The sequence below is a fragment of the Festucalex cinctus genome, chromosome 6 (genome assembly GCF_051991245.1).
Source record: "Festucalex cinctus isolate MCC-2025b chromosome 6, RoL_Fcin_1.0, whole genome shotgun sequence".
Classification (NCBI taxonomy): Eukaryota; Metazoa; Chordata; class Actinopteri; order Syngnathiformes; family Syngnathidae; genus Festucalex; species Festucalex cinctus.
The window spans coordinates 2030001-2046105 of record NC_135416.1 but is presented as its reverse complement, the minus strand read 5'-3'; the positions used below and the strand labels follow the sequence as shown (position 1 = coordinate 2046105).

At 42.5% G+C, this 16105-nt stretch overlaps 1 protein-coding gene across 6 annotated transcripts in view; it reads right to left on the bottom strand.

Moving 5' to 3' along the window:
* cacna1ib (calcium voltage-gated channel subunit alpha1 Ib) overlaps positions 1-16105 on the bottom strand; it is a 121318-nt gene that overhangs the window by 10994 nt on the left and 94219 nt on the right. For all 6 annotated transcript variants that reach the window (XM_077524688.1, XM_077524689.1, XM_077524694.1 and 3 more), the window contains 11 exons: positions 14025-14203; positions 13819-13945; positions 12123-12248; positions 11951-12040; positions 9462-9654; positions 9114-9265; positions 8274-8383; positions 5287-5420; positions 2242-2312; positions 1088-1166; positions 559-680 (listed from right to left, as the gene is read on the bottom strand). In XM_077524688.1, coding sequence (XP_077380814.1) covers positions 559-680; positions 1088-1166; positions 2242-2312; positions 5287-5420; positions 8274-8383; positions 9114-9265; positions 9462-9654; positions 11951-12040; positions 12123-12248; positions 13819-13945; positions 14025-14203 — 1383 coding nt within the window. The remainder of the gene's footprint in view (positions 1-558; positions 681-1087; positions 1167-2241; positions 2313-5286; positions 5421-8273; positions 8384-9113; positions 9266-9461; positions 9655-11950; positions 12041-12122; positions 12249-13818; positions 13946-14024; positions 14204-16105) is intronic.

The window sequence follows — 16105 nt, the reverse complement described above, 5'->3', positions numbered from 1 at the left end:
TTGTGTTCAATTGCTATAAAAGCATGGAACCTACCAAAAGAAAGATTAAAGTCTCTTCTTTCATCAGGAAAAAAAAAGTATGTTTCTATCTGTTTCCGTTTTGTAGCAATTAGCATTAGAAGAGAGCTACGTTTCATCAGTTTTCAAAAATCTATTTAAAATTGTAAGTAATTGAGCTCTTTTTCTAGATGGCCCTGGTTGATCTCCTTTGCTCTGCTGCCACCTGCTGGCCGTTTGTGTAATAACTACCATTTCTGCAACCGTTCTTTGCAGCTGAGAGGCTGCATCAAAGCCTTCTGTATGCTCTAGCATAAAAAACAAAAAACAAAAAAACGTATACATACGTCTTTGGGACACTTAGAACATGAAAAAAAAGATGTATTTACACGTTATTGGGAGCAAATGAGTTAAGCTAGTGCTAGCGCTTGTGCACTTGTGGGACATTTTCAAGAAACCGCAACCAAATTGACTTCATCGCACCATTTTTTGAGCTCCCCAGTTGTTGCAATGGAAGCTTTAGTGTGCGTCAGTGAATACAAAAAAAACAAAACGTCAAACCTTCATGATGCCGTTCCAGTTGTCGCCCGTGGAGACCTGGAAGAGCGTGAGGAACGCCATTCCGAAGTTCTCAAATGTGGCGTGACGGCTCATGCCCTCGCACGGATAGTCAAAGTTGCACACTGATGAATATTGGACAAAAAAAAAAAAAAAAAAAAAAAAAAAAGTGTCATTCTATGGCTATCATTGTGCCCTGAGAACAAGTGGTCTAACTCCATTTTTGTCATTTTCAAGTGTGGAAGTGAATACAGAATATGCATTTCTTACTAAATCAAGGTGTAGTTCCAATTTTGACACCGGCAATTATCGTGTTCATGTTCCAATTTTTGACGTAAAAATCAATCAAAATCTGAAAATATCATTGCCATATAAATCACCAAAATAAATATTTCCTATATATTTTGCAGCCATAAAATTCTCACTCACTCTCCTTACTGAATGACAAAAATGGCGTTCGCTTTCTTTAGTTCACACAGTGGCTCAATCACAAAAAAATTACACCGCCAGTAGGGGGCGTGCAACTCCTTACCCAGCTCTCCAAAGAGCTCCACACCGAGAGCCGCGTAGATGAAGAAGAGCAGCATGAACAGCAGGCCGAGGTTTCCCACCTGACACACAAATGCACAATCATGTTAAGTCGCCTGATATTTGCTCAGAATTCTGAGCATTAAGTCAGAATTCTGACTTTAAAGTGAGAATTCTGTGAATAAAGTGAGAATGCTGCCAAACTTTTTTTCCCCCTCTCGTCACTGGCCTTAATCCTCTTCCGTGCAATTCTTATTGTGGGAATGCTGAAGCATTCCCACATATGTTATTGTGATTTTTATTCTCCACACTTTTTTTTGCCGCCTAACAACTCTCACATAATACTTCCAATTTACATTGTTCAAATTTCAACTAGCTTTAATAATTCACGCCTCCCGGGGTATACTGTATATAGTCTGATTCCACATTACTTTCAGTATTTGCGCAATTTAACATTTAATATCATCTTTCCCCCATTCATTTTCAATGGGACAGTCATTGAACTTTTTCTAAGTATCACTTTCCACGCCCACTTCCATACGTATAACTTATCATTACCAGGTGTCTAATACTGCTCGGTGGCAAAGTTGGTCAAGCGCATTCTCCAGTAACCAGGAGGGTATAATTTCACAATTTATCTCTCAATTGACTTCATATTCATATACTTCAAATTATGACTTCCTGGTTACTGGACAACGCACTTTAACAACTGTGCCACCGAGCAGTATCAGACACCTGGTAATGATGATAAGTTATATGTATGGAAGTGGGCGTGGAAAGTGAAAATGAATGGGTAAAAGTTGATATCACAAGTTAAATTGTGCAAATACTGTAAGTAATGTGGAATCAGACGATATATACCCCAGGAGGCGTGAATTATTAAAGCTAGTTGAAATTTGAACAATGTAAATTGGAAGCATTATGTGGGAGAAAAAAAGTGTGGAGAATAAAATTTCTAATAACATATGTGTGAATGCTTCAGCATTCCCACAATAAAGGTCACTGGGGAAACTAAGAAAAATTTCACCAGTAATGTCGATGTGAAGGTCACAATTCTTGGGGGGAACCTCCTCGGACTGTGGCCATTGATCATTCCGCAAATGTTAATCAACTCCTGGGAGTTCTCGTATGCGTGCATGTGTGTGCGTGCGTGCTCACCTGCGGCAGAGCTTGGACGACAGTATCCAGCAAAGCTCTCATCCCGGTTGCCATTTTAAGCAACTTCAAGACTGCAGAGAGAACACGAACACACTTAGAAACATATGCGGGAGTTCGCACACCGGCGAGATAAATCTGAATAAGAGGAACCGGGAAAATAGAGATTAGGGATAGACCGATTATCAGCTGGGCCGATTATCGGCGCCGATATTCAGCATTTTGAGAAATATCGGCATCGGCCATTTTGAAGAATCATATGGCCGATAATAGATCCTTTTTTATTTTATTTTTTTTTAGTGTTAACTTCAGGGAACTAATTTAAATGTAAATGTTTAAAAAAAGTTTTTATTTTCATTTTTGTCGACTCTGGAAACTCTCTGCACCTTCTGTTTTTGATTTGAAATTAAAACTAAGATAAGTAAAAATGTAATACTTTGGATATTTGGAAATTTTGGAAGACTTATTTTTTGTAGAAAATAATTGTTTGTTTTTATTTAACTTTTGAAAGCATGCTACTGCGCCTGGGAGATCCCAGAACTTGTCTATTGACTAAGATTTTGGGGGAAAAAAAAAAGAAAAGCTTAAAAATATATTACTAACCCTAAAAGTTGCTCAATATACATGTGCTTAAAACTAAAAAAAAAAAAAAAAAAAAAAAAAAAAAAAAAGATAAGAGGCTGGAGTTTGTATTTTTTCCAAATTTTGGTGAAATTTTTAGTGAAAATGAATATCGGCTCCAAATATCGGTTATCGGCATCCTTCACTACTAATAATTGGTATCGGTATCGGGCCCAAAAAAACCTTATCGGTCTATCTCTAGAGATTACAAGTGATCAATAAATGGACACTCTCCAATTCCCGCAGGCCCAATTTTCAAACGCTATCAACGGTTAGCGGGAAGAGAAACAGTAAAGCCTCCTGACTGATTTTACGCCTAACTCTTCATTTTGATTTGTATCTTGCCTTGACTTACATAAACAGTAGGGGAAAAAAAAACATTGCAAGATCAGTTGTTGAGAGAGGAAACTAGCGGGTGAGCGTGGCAACACGGCCTCCCGCAGACCCAGGCAGACGCTAAACATTAGCGTGGGCGATAAAAACCACGAGATGGGTCGCCGGTTAGCCTCCAACTAGCCATCAAACCGCCACCCGGCTCGCTCGTTAATTACCGCCAGCTGCCGTTTGATTAGCGCGCGGCGGCTGCGGGCCCCGTTTCGCGCTGGTCGCGAAAAGGTCGCGGGGGGGATAAAGCGCGATTGGCGTAATGAGCTCTTATCCGGCGCCGTTCAAAGTTAAAGCGTTTGGGAGCCCAGAGAGCCGAGACGCCAATTGCGGATTCATGCGGGGGAGAATAGTTTGGAAATGGGGATGCTAATGCTTCACTTGCAGGGAAAATGGAACAAAAGCGCAATGTCAGTTTATCCCGCGAGACCTCGGTTCTGTGAGGCATCCGAGGGATCATCCTCTGTACGGTTTTTGTGACACTTCTTCCAGTTAGAGAATAAGAATATGTCAGTCCTCATTCAATGCCAGCCGTTTTCAAAGCAACAAGAGTTCCACATTTTGCCAGCCATTTGAGAGAATTTTGATGGATTTTTCTAAAATTTTGTGTTCTACCAAAAGAAAGTGTCACATCTTCTTTCACCTTCTAGCATTTTCCGTTCTTTAATAATTAGCAGTAGAATATGGGTTGGTTTCACTGAAAACACCGGTTTCTAGCAAGTTAGCTAGCTAGCAACGAACCATGGCTAGCAATTAATAAGGCTAACTACCTTACAGCTTCACTCCTAAATTGTGATGAATAAGAAGTAGAATTTTGCTTCCACAAGATCCCCGAAACCACATTTCACTGCCTAACCTTTATCTAATTCTAAAAAAACAAAATAAAACTTGGCAAGACCCTCTTAAATACGTACCTGCTTAAAAATGGACTTGACGAATACATACGTCGGTGGCAGTAAACGTTTGGATTCGAGATGACGAATATAAACGTCCACGGCTGTGAATAAATTAAGCTACACCGTTTTACTGACTTTCTATTAATTGTGGTTACCTTCTTGTATACTTGGACTGTAATTAAACCTATAAAGCCTGAACCATGAAATATATGAGAGAAAATTCAGATTCTTTGTCAAAAGAGTATTTATTGGTCCTTTTGTTTTTTTTTTACATCAACTTCCACATATGACATTTGACTTGTGTCAAATTTGATACATCCGGTCACAATGCTTTAAATTCGTACTTTTATAACTGACAAAAAATCCAATAATAAACAAGACATTTCAAACATATTAGTATTTCCAAAAATCAGAAAGAACATTTCCCACTCTTAATATTTATGTCTCTCTCCTTTGGGGAGATCTTGCAAAGTCGCTGGAAAATTCATCAACTGGGTGATACTGCCCTCTAATGGATTATCCGTGCAATGCATGTATCAGATCATATATGTCAGAATTTTAATGGGGAAAAAAATAGATATATTATACTCATTAAAGATTAAGATTTTCATTTTGAACATTAGTAGGACGAAAAAAAAAGGAATGAAAGTGGTAATTTTAGGATTACAGATACAGGGTTAGGGTTTGAGATTGCGTGTTAGTTAAAGATTAGGTTTAGGGGTTATGATTAGTGTGTTTGGATTATCGGATTTTGGGTTGCTCGTGTTACAGTGAAAGGTTCTGATTAGGTGGGTTGGGCAATGGGATTAGTTGAATAGTAATGGGGTTAGGATTAAACTTTAGGGGCAAGTAAAGGGGAAGGCTTTTTAGATTATGAGGTAGGGTTAGGGGTTATGGTTAGTTCCAGATCATATAGGGTTCACCAGCTCCGGTTCTTGAGATCCAGATTCCTGCAGGTTTGAGATGTTTCCACCCACTAGCACCCCTGATAACCCTCTTGAGCTTTAGTATCAGGTGTGTTGGTAGGCGGAAACATCTCAAACCTGCAGGACTCCGTACCTCGAGGACCAGGATTGATGAACCCTGCCGTAGTCCTTTATTCTATTTGCGTTCATTTCATTCGGCAAGTGTGTGCGTGTTTATGTACCTCTCGCTATCCTGAGCACCCTCATGATCCTGATGATGGTTGGATTGATGGGTAGGGAGGCGTTGATCTCAATCTCCTCTAACGTGATGCCCATCACGGACAGCAACACGATGGCCAGGTCCAACTGGTTCCACCTGCACGCACACGCACACACACAACTGTCATGGTCGGCAGAAGCGGCAGCAAGTCAATTGCGAGCGTCATCAAGGTTCGAGGCTGAGGGCCAATGAATATTAATGCTAACCTCACGCATCATTTGCATAATTCTCCCGCCAGTGGCATCGCACCCGAGGGCCGATTCTCCTCTTGTGAAATATTTACGCCGGGAGGGCGAGATCGCAGTCAATCCCGCCGAAGCCCTGAGACCCCCCTTCTCACCTCGTTATCATTTACTACCCCCTTCAAAGAGATTACATCTGAGTCAGTGTTGATTGTGAGGAATTAAGTCCAAGACCGAGTTGGGGTTTTTCTTTTCATATCTGTATGGCAGCAAAGAATGTGCAAATGTTATTTAAAACTGCCTGTACGGTTTTTGGAAATTGGGGTAAGCGGTGAGGGTTGGGTAAGGTGACCTGGCATAGGTTTGGAGTGTGTGATTCGGGATAGGGGTTTTGGGAGTTAGGTGGCTAGTGTTGGGAAAACATGATTTAAGTCGAGGTTTCAGGTTCGTGCTCAGTGCTTTGGGTTATTTGGCAAGATGATTCTTCCTTATCCTTTAGGACTTGTGAAGATTCAAGATGGTTGTACCCCCTTTCTAGGCCATTTATTCCTCATAATGTGATTGGTTGGAGATTGGAGAAGTCTTGAGATTTTCCTGAACCACATTTATAAATCTAGTCTTGTCATGACTAGGGTCATGCAAGGGTTATGTTTACTGTCATGACTAGGGTCATGCAAGGGTTATGTTTGGAACATGACCGTGCGGTCAAGTGTCAGTTTTGAACTGATGAAATCAGCATCTAGTTTCAACTGGTAAGACGCTATGTGATGTCAAGAATCTTTCATTTCTTTATCTGGTCAACAGCCAATCAGATAATTCCATGTCAGTCCGGTTTCCCACATGTCTAGCCACAACCAATCAGATCGACTCGCTGTTTATATAAGCCTGTCTGAAAGGTGTGTGTTTTTGTCGGATTATTACCTCTTTTCTTCTGTGCAACTCCACTTCCCAAGTTAGTTTAGCGTTTCAATGTTATTCAAATAAAGAGTTAAATCTTATTTGTGTCTGCGTTTTTGGGATCCAACCGGAGCGCACGTAACACTTCTTTGCCTCATAGTTGACATTTTACGGATCGTTTTGGTATATTTTTATTTTATTTTTATTTTTTTAACTAAAATAGAAAAAGTCGCCATTAAGAGGTAGTGCGAAAGGGGATCGATTTGAGTTGCAGCATCTAGTAAATAAGTAAAAAGGCAATCACAAAAAGCTAACTTTCTTTTGGGGAAGTCAATTCCCTGCCAAATCGTGAGATGGAGTAAACAAGTTCCTCTGACCAGATGTTATCTCTGGCGAGGAGATAGAGAAAGTAGTGCAGACACACCATGTAAACACCCTCAAAATCCCCCAAAAAAACAAAAAAAAACACAACAGCAGAAAACAGGACACAAATGCAGTATAAAATACAAATAATGGGTATTGTCACAGATGGATGCAAAGGGGAGTAGACAGGAAGTGAAAAGCTTCCTTCAGCATATCCACCCTTTCTAAAAATGGAGCAGCAGATGTAATAATAAATATTTCCTCACTGGGAACTGCTGAAGTAATATGCAGCAGCAGCTGCTCCACGCGGCGCCCGCCACGGACGGAAGAGGACTGCGCTGATATTGATATCCATTAAATTCTATTTTTTGCACCTTGACAGCTTTAGCGTGGGTGTAAAAATATATATTATTGCTCAAAAAAAGTAAAAAAACAAAAAAAGAAATGTCACCACCAGTTTGTTTCCCAACTGAAGAAGACATTTTGGTCCAAATGGATTAGTCACACATGGACAAACATGGCTTTTAATCATCCATCTCTGATATCAAAAACAAATGCAAAAAAAAAAAAAAAAAGAAAGAAGAAAGCAGCGAGCACCCCCGCAAAAGCCAGGAGAGACGAGGATTAGAATTCCGTGGTTATGGCGAGTCATCAAATTTCATTGCCAATGACGAATGTTCAAAAATCTTCGCAATTTGTTGTTGCCCGTCTTCCGATTGTTTTCAAGCATGAGTTTCTGAGACTTAAAATTAAATAGATTAAAATTTGGTAGCAATTCACACTGGCTCCGGAACGGACACGGTGAGTTTTCCGTATGGCGGCCGTACGGATGCCGCAAGGATAGAACACATTCAAGTCTAGGTGTTAATTCACACCTGTCATGACTAGGGTCATGCAAGGGTTATGTTTACTGTCATGACTAGGGTCATGTAAGAGTTATTTTTACTGTCATGACTAGGGTCATGTAAGAGTTATGCTTACTGTCATGACTGGGGTCATGTAAGGGTTATATTTACTGTCATGACAAGGGTTATGTTTACTGTCATGACTAGGGTCATGTAAGGGTTATGTTTACTGTCATGACTAGGGTCATGTCAGGGTTATGCTTGGGCCATGCAAGGGTTATGTTTGGGTCATGACCGTGAGGTCAAGTGTCTGATTTGAACTGATGCAATCGGCATGTAACTACGTGACGTCAGGAATCGTTAATCTCTTTATATGGTCAACAGCCAATCAGATAATTCCATGTCAGTCCTTTTACCCACATGTCTAGCCACAACCAATCAGATCGATTCGCTGTCTATATAAGCCTGTCTGAGAAGGATGTGTTTTTGTGGGAATATTACCTCTGTTCCTCTGTGCAACTCTCGTTGTAAAACATTGTAAAACGTCTGCTTAGCCTGTTTCAAATATAAACGGCAGACTTTCTTTAACTTTCAGAGACTTTTTTTACTATGCGGCTGAATTTTTACAAACATTTCATGGGTCCCCGCCATTCTTCTCATACCTGTCCTTGAAGAAACGCCGAAATCCGAATGCCACCAGCTTCAGGGTCGCTTCAATGACGAAGGTGGATGTAAAGAAGTAGTTGCAGTACTTCAGCGCCGTCTCCAACGACTAAGACAAACAAGGCAGTACAGTGTTCCCTCGTTATAAGGCGGTTCACTTTTCGCGGTCTCGCTGTTTTGAAGGCTTGAACATTGAGAATGTTGAAACAAGAGAGAAACGTGAGAAAATATATATAACTCATTTGCTCCCAATAACGTGTAAATACGTTTTTTATGTTCTAAGTGTCCCAAAGACGTATTTATACATTTTTTTGTTTTTTTATATGCTAGATCATACAGAAGGCTTTGATGCAGCCTCTCAACTGCAAAGAACGGTTGCAGAAATGGTCGTTATTACATAAATGGCCAGCAGGTGGCAGCAGAGAAAAGGAGATCAACCAGGGCCATCTAGAAAAAAAGCTAAATTACTTACAATTTTGAATAGATTTGTGAAAACTAATGAAACCTAGCTCTCTTCTAATGCTAATTGCTGCAAAACGGAAACAGATAGAAACATACTTTTTTTTTTTTTTCTGATGAAAGAAGAGACTTTAATCTTTCTTTTGATAGGTTCCATGCTTTTATAGCAATAGAACACAATATTCTGTGGGCCTTGCAATATCAGTCAAAATCCAGTAAAACAGCCGGGAGCGAACGGGATTGCGAAATGTGAAAATGGCTGCGAGTGAATGAGATAAATACCTCGATGAGAAAATTGTAGAAACTATGTGGTCCTTGCTTATAAATGAATGAATGCCAAATAATTATGTTATGTATGTTATATACACATTGACGAATACCTGAGGCTGGCTGTAGTGCTCAAGTGACATGGTGATGACGTTGATGCAGATGATGAAGGTGATGACCAAGTCCAGGTAGTGGCTGGTGCACAACGTGTGGATGGCCAGTCGTGCCGGGCCATAGGAGGCGTAGTAAGGAAGCTTCTGAGCCTCTGCGCATGGGTGCATAGTGTTAAGAATGTTGCAACTTGAGGAGGCTAGGAGCTCTTGATATGCTTTTTCAGAGAATTTGAGTTCAAAAATATTAGATAACATTAGCATTGACTTTAAATCCATAGGAAAAACGGGATGCTAGTAGCTAGTAGCATTAGCATAGCACCCCCCCCCCCCCCCCTTGTGTTTTCTTACTTCGCCTCTTCTTCTCCATGCGCCGCTGGCGCTTCTCCTCGCGCCGCCTGGCCTCCTCCACCTCCTGGTGTTGCCGACACTTGTGGAAGTTCTCCACCACCACGCCCACAAACATGTTGAGCACAAAGAAGCTGACGATGAGCAGGAAAGAGATGAAGTAGAGAAGCATCCACGGGTTGTTGTTGATCACCGGCTGTAAGTGGGGACAACGAGTAAAGGGAGAACAAGGTTGAGAAAGATATGCTAGGCTAGTCAACTTCTTTTTACAGTTAAAAGTGTTAATGACATTTACGAGCCTCAAACATTAGCGCTATCGTAACTGCTAACACAAACCACAAACAATAGTTAGCAATAATGCTAACTGCTAACCTCACACTATAGCGCTAATCACGACTGCTAACCCAAACTCAAAACACTAGCTTAACTGTAACTGAAGCACCAACGCTAGCTGCTAATGGTTAACACAATTTGCTCACCCCAATCACTAAACCCAAATCATTAATACGCCTTTAGCCCCCAACACTCTTACACGCAAACCTACCGCTAACGCTAACACTAGCAATAGCATTAACAAATGTGCAGGAGTTTGTCATAAAGTTTGACGTATGCTGCACAATATGCTATCCTAACATTATCAAGCAGCCACCTCTGCACATAAAAAAACAAAACAAAACATATTCTGAATAACTACATAAATTACGAGTATATAATACATCCAGAAGATTGAAAAAGGAGCAGGTAAAAGTAATTACTCGGCGGCATTACCAAACAACAATCTCGGTTCAAGCGTCACAAAAAACTAGCAGCCGCGCAATTGTGTGAGAAAGCCGGAAGCTAAAATTGGATTAGTCTTTTTTTTTTTTCTTCACTTTTTCCCCTCTCCGTGGCAGCCTGACGGAATCATCCGGAAGAAAAGAGAAAGTCTCCCTGTAGTGGATTACTTAATGGCCTTGAAATGAAAGCAACTGCGAGGGAGAATCTGTTCACGTCAGCTGACTTTTTACACATTGAGTGCGTGCGCCAGCGGGCAACACGATGTGCAAGGCTAAAAAAATAAAAAAGTTGACACTTGAGTTGAGGACAAAAAACACGTTTAACCTCTTGGCAAATTTGTTAAGTTTGCATTTCCGCTCGTTGGAAGGAAAGGAATTCATTTGGATCCGATTTCTGACAACAAATGTGGCAACACGTTTGCATGTTAAAGTATCAAGCTGCTATAAACATAATTGTCTACATTGCCTATTGGATCCCACTTCTGACACCAAAGGCTGTGGCAATAGAATATTAGCAAGTCCATGAGACGGGAAGTCTTGTGATAACACCACAACTATTTACAGTGTGTTTTGTGTCCCACTTCTGACACCAATGTCAAATTTCCCATTTGATTGCCTGACCCTGCCATGTAGCTAAATGCAGTCGCCAACATATTCAGTCAGACATGTGGATCCTGCTTCTGACACCAACTGTCATGATGATATGGTCGCATAGTAGAAAATGGTTTTCTAACTAAGATGCTAGCTTCTACAAAAAAAATAGCATCACAAATTCTTTATTGCATCCTCTAGATCCTACTTCTGACACCAAATATGACATGCAGTACACTGATCCCATCTCATCTGCTATGTTAATATTCAATTGTATATTACTCGTGTCCCAATTCTGATGACAAATGTAGTAAACAAGGTCTTCTAAGTTTCTAGCTGCTGTTACAAACACAAGAAGTGTCCAGATCCCACTTCTGACACCAAATGGAGTGACACGTCCCATTAGACTGTCCTAAACTCTAATGTCGCTAAGTAAGCTCATGAAAACAACTCCCCGAAAGAAAATATTCAGATGGTGAATCCTTTGGATCCCACTTCTTTCTCCAAAAAGGTTGCAAAACGATCCTGCTTCTGACACCCAACTGTCATGACGATATGGTCGCATAGTAGAAAATGGTTTTCTAACTAACATGCTAGCTTCTACAAAAAAAATAAATAAAAAAAAAATAGCAACACAAATTGTTTATTGCATCCTCTAGACCCTATTTCTGACACCAAATTTGACATAGAGTACATTGATCCCATCTCCTCTTCAATGTTTGCATGGTTAATATTCAATTTTATATTACTCGTGTGTCCCACTTCTGACGCCAAATGCAGTAGGCAAGGTCTTCTAAGTTGCTAGCTGTCCAGATCCCACTTCCGACACCAAATGGAGTGTCCTCAACGCTAATGCCGCTAAGTAAGGTCGTCAAAACAACTTCCCGAAAGATAATATTCAGATGCTGAATCCTCTGGATCCCACTTCTTTCTCCAAAAATGTTGCAAAAAGGTTGCATATCGAAAAAGTCACTCACGTGGCTAAATAAGGACAACACACTTGCACCTAACTTCCTGGTTGGGAAATCTGTGGAGGTGGGCAATCTTTGGAGCTCACTTCTGACACCAAATGTCATGGAAAAGATACAGTTTTTTTCAATCAATTCCATGCAAGACTTGTTTTACCTGCTGGTCGATGCCCACCGCATCCAGTCCGTGATACATGATGTTCACCCAGCCGTCTTTGGAGGCCAAAACAAACAAGGACATCAGAGCCTTCGGGGGGGTGACACAAAAAGACACATTGGACAAAAGTTCTTTTCTTCATCAATGAATCGATTCAGCGGGCGCTTTGTACCTGGCCGAGATTGTCAAAGTTATATTTGTGATGCACCCATCGGTAGTTGGCGAGCAGGCAGTCGGACCTGTTGGTGACGTTCTTCACGTCGAGACCCACGCAGTAGTAGAACTTGCCTTTGAACAGCTGCCTCACGCACACACACACACACACACACACACACAAGGATCTCCATCAAGGCGCTTGTTGCGACGCGCCTTTTCTGAAGCGCTTCCATAATTAGCGCCCCGATGCAGCTCCAGCGCGCACATGAAAGAGTCTGACGGCGCCAGTTGTTGACAGCCTGCTTTTCCCTCGTGAGGGGAAAAATTGTCATTCACGAGTGTTGTGTGATGGGGAACGCTGAGAACAATGCGAGGGTTTAGGAGGATCTTGCGGAGGAAAAGCAACTTTGCGAGCGAGTATGAAAAATAGATGTTTGTTATGGCATTCAAACTGCAGTAAATATAAAAAGATACAAAGACAAACTCTTGCCCAAACCCCACTAACCCATCCATCCATCCATCCATACATCCATCTTCTTGACCGCTTATTCCTCACAAGGGTCGCAGGGGGTGCTGGAGCCTATCTCAGCTGGCTCTGGGCAGTAGGCGGGGGACACCCTGGACTGGTTGCCAGCCAATCGCAGGGCGCACAGAGACGAACAACCATCCACGCGCACAAGCACACCAAGCGCCCAATTAACCTGCCACGCATGTCTTTGGAATGTGGGAGGAGACCGGAGTACCCGGAGAAGACCCACGCGGGCACGGGGAGAACATGCAAACTCCACCCAGGAAGGCCGGAGCCTGGACTCGAACCGGAGTCCTCAGAACTGGGAGGCGGACGTGCTCCTAACGGCTAATCCTACCCATATAATCCAATTTTATGCCTAACCCCAACCTGCCCCAAGACATTCAGCGCAACCCTCTGATAGTCGTGTAGGTCCCCTTCCAAGATTCTAAATCCAATCCTTCCCCGCGAAAAAGTCGGGCAGGTTGACATAAGACAGACCCGGAACACCCCAGACCCGGAACACCCCAGACCCATGGCTATGCTCAGGGAATCCGTGCCCAGTGACGGTGTTCCAATCCTGGGTAAGGAAGTTGGAAGGTGGCTCACATCGTTTAGGACCTCCAGGATCTGGAATCTTAGAATTGGAATAGGCTACAAGAATCTTGGAATCCAATTTTAATTCCAAATATCGCAAATATGGTGTGGAGGCGGTGGAGTGGTTCGCACGTCCGCCTCCCAGTTCTGAGGTCTCCGGTTCGAGTCCAGGCTCCGGCCTCCCTGGGTGGAGTTTGCATGTTCTCCCCGTGCCCGCGTGGGTCTTCTCCGGGTACTCCGGTCTCCTCCCACATTCCAAAGACACGCACGGTAGGTTGATTGGGTGCTCCGAATTGTCGCTTAGGTGCGATTGTGAGCGCGGATGGTTGTTCGTCTCTGTGTGCCCTGCGATTGGCTGGCAACCAGTCCAGGGTGTCCCCCGCCTACTGCCCAGAGCCAGCTGAGATAGGCGCCAGCACCCCCCGCGACCCTTGTGAGGAATAAGCGGTCAAGAAAATGGATGGATGGATGGATGGTGTGGAGGCACTTTAATTCCTCCCCTAGGAGAAGACACTACCCCTAACACTGAACCTAAAACCCTTAACCTTCTGACTCATTATCCCAATTCTTATCCAACCATAAAACCCTTTAAAAGAATTCCATTTACCTGAACTCCCAGAATTCCAAAGATGATGAAGAAGGCACAGCAAATGAGGACGATGTTGCCAATGGGCTTGAGGGAGGTAATGAGGGTCTCCACCACCAGCTTCAGACCCGGAGCTCTGCTGATGACCCTGCCAGAAAGCATTTAACGGTTGTTAGAACCCAGACACCCAAGAGCTTGTCGTCCCCCCAAACCGCCCGCCGACCGACCTGAGGGGTCGCAACGTCCGCAGCAGCCTGAGGACGCGGAGCACGCCGAGGATTTTAGCGCCGCCCGCCATGGACACCACGATGTCGATGAGCGATACGAAGACAAGGAATCCGTCCAGAATGTTCCAGCTGCTCCGCAGGTACGCCGTCTCGCCCAGGTACAGACCCATGGACACCACCTGTGGAGATGAAAAGCACGGGAAAAAAGATGGAGGAGACGATGAAGACCAGACAGGAAGCACGGCGGGGGGGCTCTCAAGTGTTCAAGTCTTCTTTCAAAATGAGGCTCATTTTTCTTTATTTGGTCGCTCAGATGCTTTTTTTTTTTTTTGCTCCTTGATGATGGACGCAGAGTAGCTCACATCGTGGGAGTTTAAAAGAGACACGAAAGCACAGCTTACCTTCTTTTATATCTGGCACTTTTGGGTTCGGGAACTTGTAGAGACGGGTTCGGATCATTTGAACAAATCATCCAAACTTTGCAGGTGAATTTGTTAGCAGGAATTTGTTTCGGTTTGGCGGATAGGGACTGAGACCTCCATTGGAGAAAATCCGTGAGTAATTGACACTCCAGATGTGTAACTTGTTCTACAACCACGTGATCTCTTCCACTTCATCGACATCGTTTTTTTTTTCTCCCCAAAACAATGCATTTTGTTTTCGAGACATTAAAACTCATTTGCTCCCAATAACGTGTAAATACGTTTTTTTTAATGTTCTAATTGTCCCAAAGACGTATTTATACGTTTTTTTGTTAGTTTTTCTTAATGCTAGAGCACACAGAAGGCTTTGATGAAGCCTCTCAACTGCAAAGAACGGTTGCAGAAATGGTAGTTATTACACAAACTGCCAGCAGGTGGCAGCAGAGCAAAGGAGATCAACCAGGGCCGTGCAGAAAAAAAGCTCAATTACTTACAATTTGAAATAGATTTGTGAAAACTGATTAAACTTAGCTCTCTTCCAATGCTAATTGCTGCAAAACGGAAACAGAAACATATTTTTTCTTCCTGGTGAAAGAAGAGACTTTAATCTTTCTTTTGATAGATTCCATGCTTTTATAGCAATAGAACACAATATTTTGTGTGCCTTGCAAAATCAGTCAAAATCCAGTTAAACGGCCGGGAGCGAACGGGACTGCTTCTGTGAAAATGGCGGCGAGTGAATGAGTTAAGGACTAATTTGCTATCGGTTATCCATTCCACTGCTGTCTGCAGTTCCCGACACTTCTTAATTCGTCCATTGTTATTTCTGCTGCCTATATTGTTGAATAGTTCGCATACATCAATATTTTAGCTTTAATGGTAGGTCATTAGTGAATATTGAGAAAAGCAACGGACCTCGACTAGTTCCCTGTGGAACGCCGCCATCATTTATTTTTGACAAACCTCCGATAGGAAGGATTGTCTGCTCTCTAGCCATCGTTGTTGTAGTAAAATCATTCCGTTCCAATTTACATCAAGATTTATGATCAATGATATGAAGTAGTGTGCGTTTTGTCACTTTCCCTGAGCCAATCATCATCCATTTGTGTGAGCGCTGCGGCCGGCGGAGCGCTGCTCCCTGTAGGCATGTTGATGGTCTGCACTCAAATCATTAAATGCAAAGTAATACTCTATTGCGTTTAAAAGCGATTTGCTTCGGGATTTTACTCAGAAGCAGGCAGCAAAATTATTGGTCTGCTATTAGAGTCACAGAATGATGCAGTAGGATTCTTAGGCAGTGGAATAATGCTTAGATTATGCCTCTTTGGCACATAAAAGTAGATAAGTGACTTGGGGTAGGACGTTGCGTCGCTGTGATCTTTCTTCTGGTTTTGCATCTTCTTATGTAATCTGCAACCTTGCCAGTTGAAACCAGTCAAGATCAGCGAGTCACCCATAGAAAGATGCCAACAATGGATATCAAGTTTTTTATCATCCATCCATCCATCCATCCATCCACTCGTCCATCCATCCATCCATCCATCCATCCATCCACTCTTCCATCCATCCACTCTTCCATCCATCCATCCATCCATCCATCCATCCATCCATCCACTCATCCATCCATCCATCCACTCATCCATCCATCCATCCATCCAT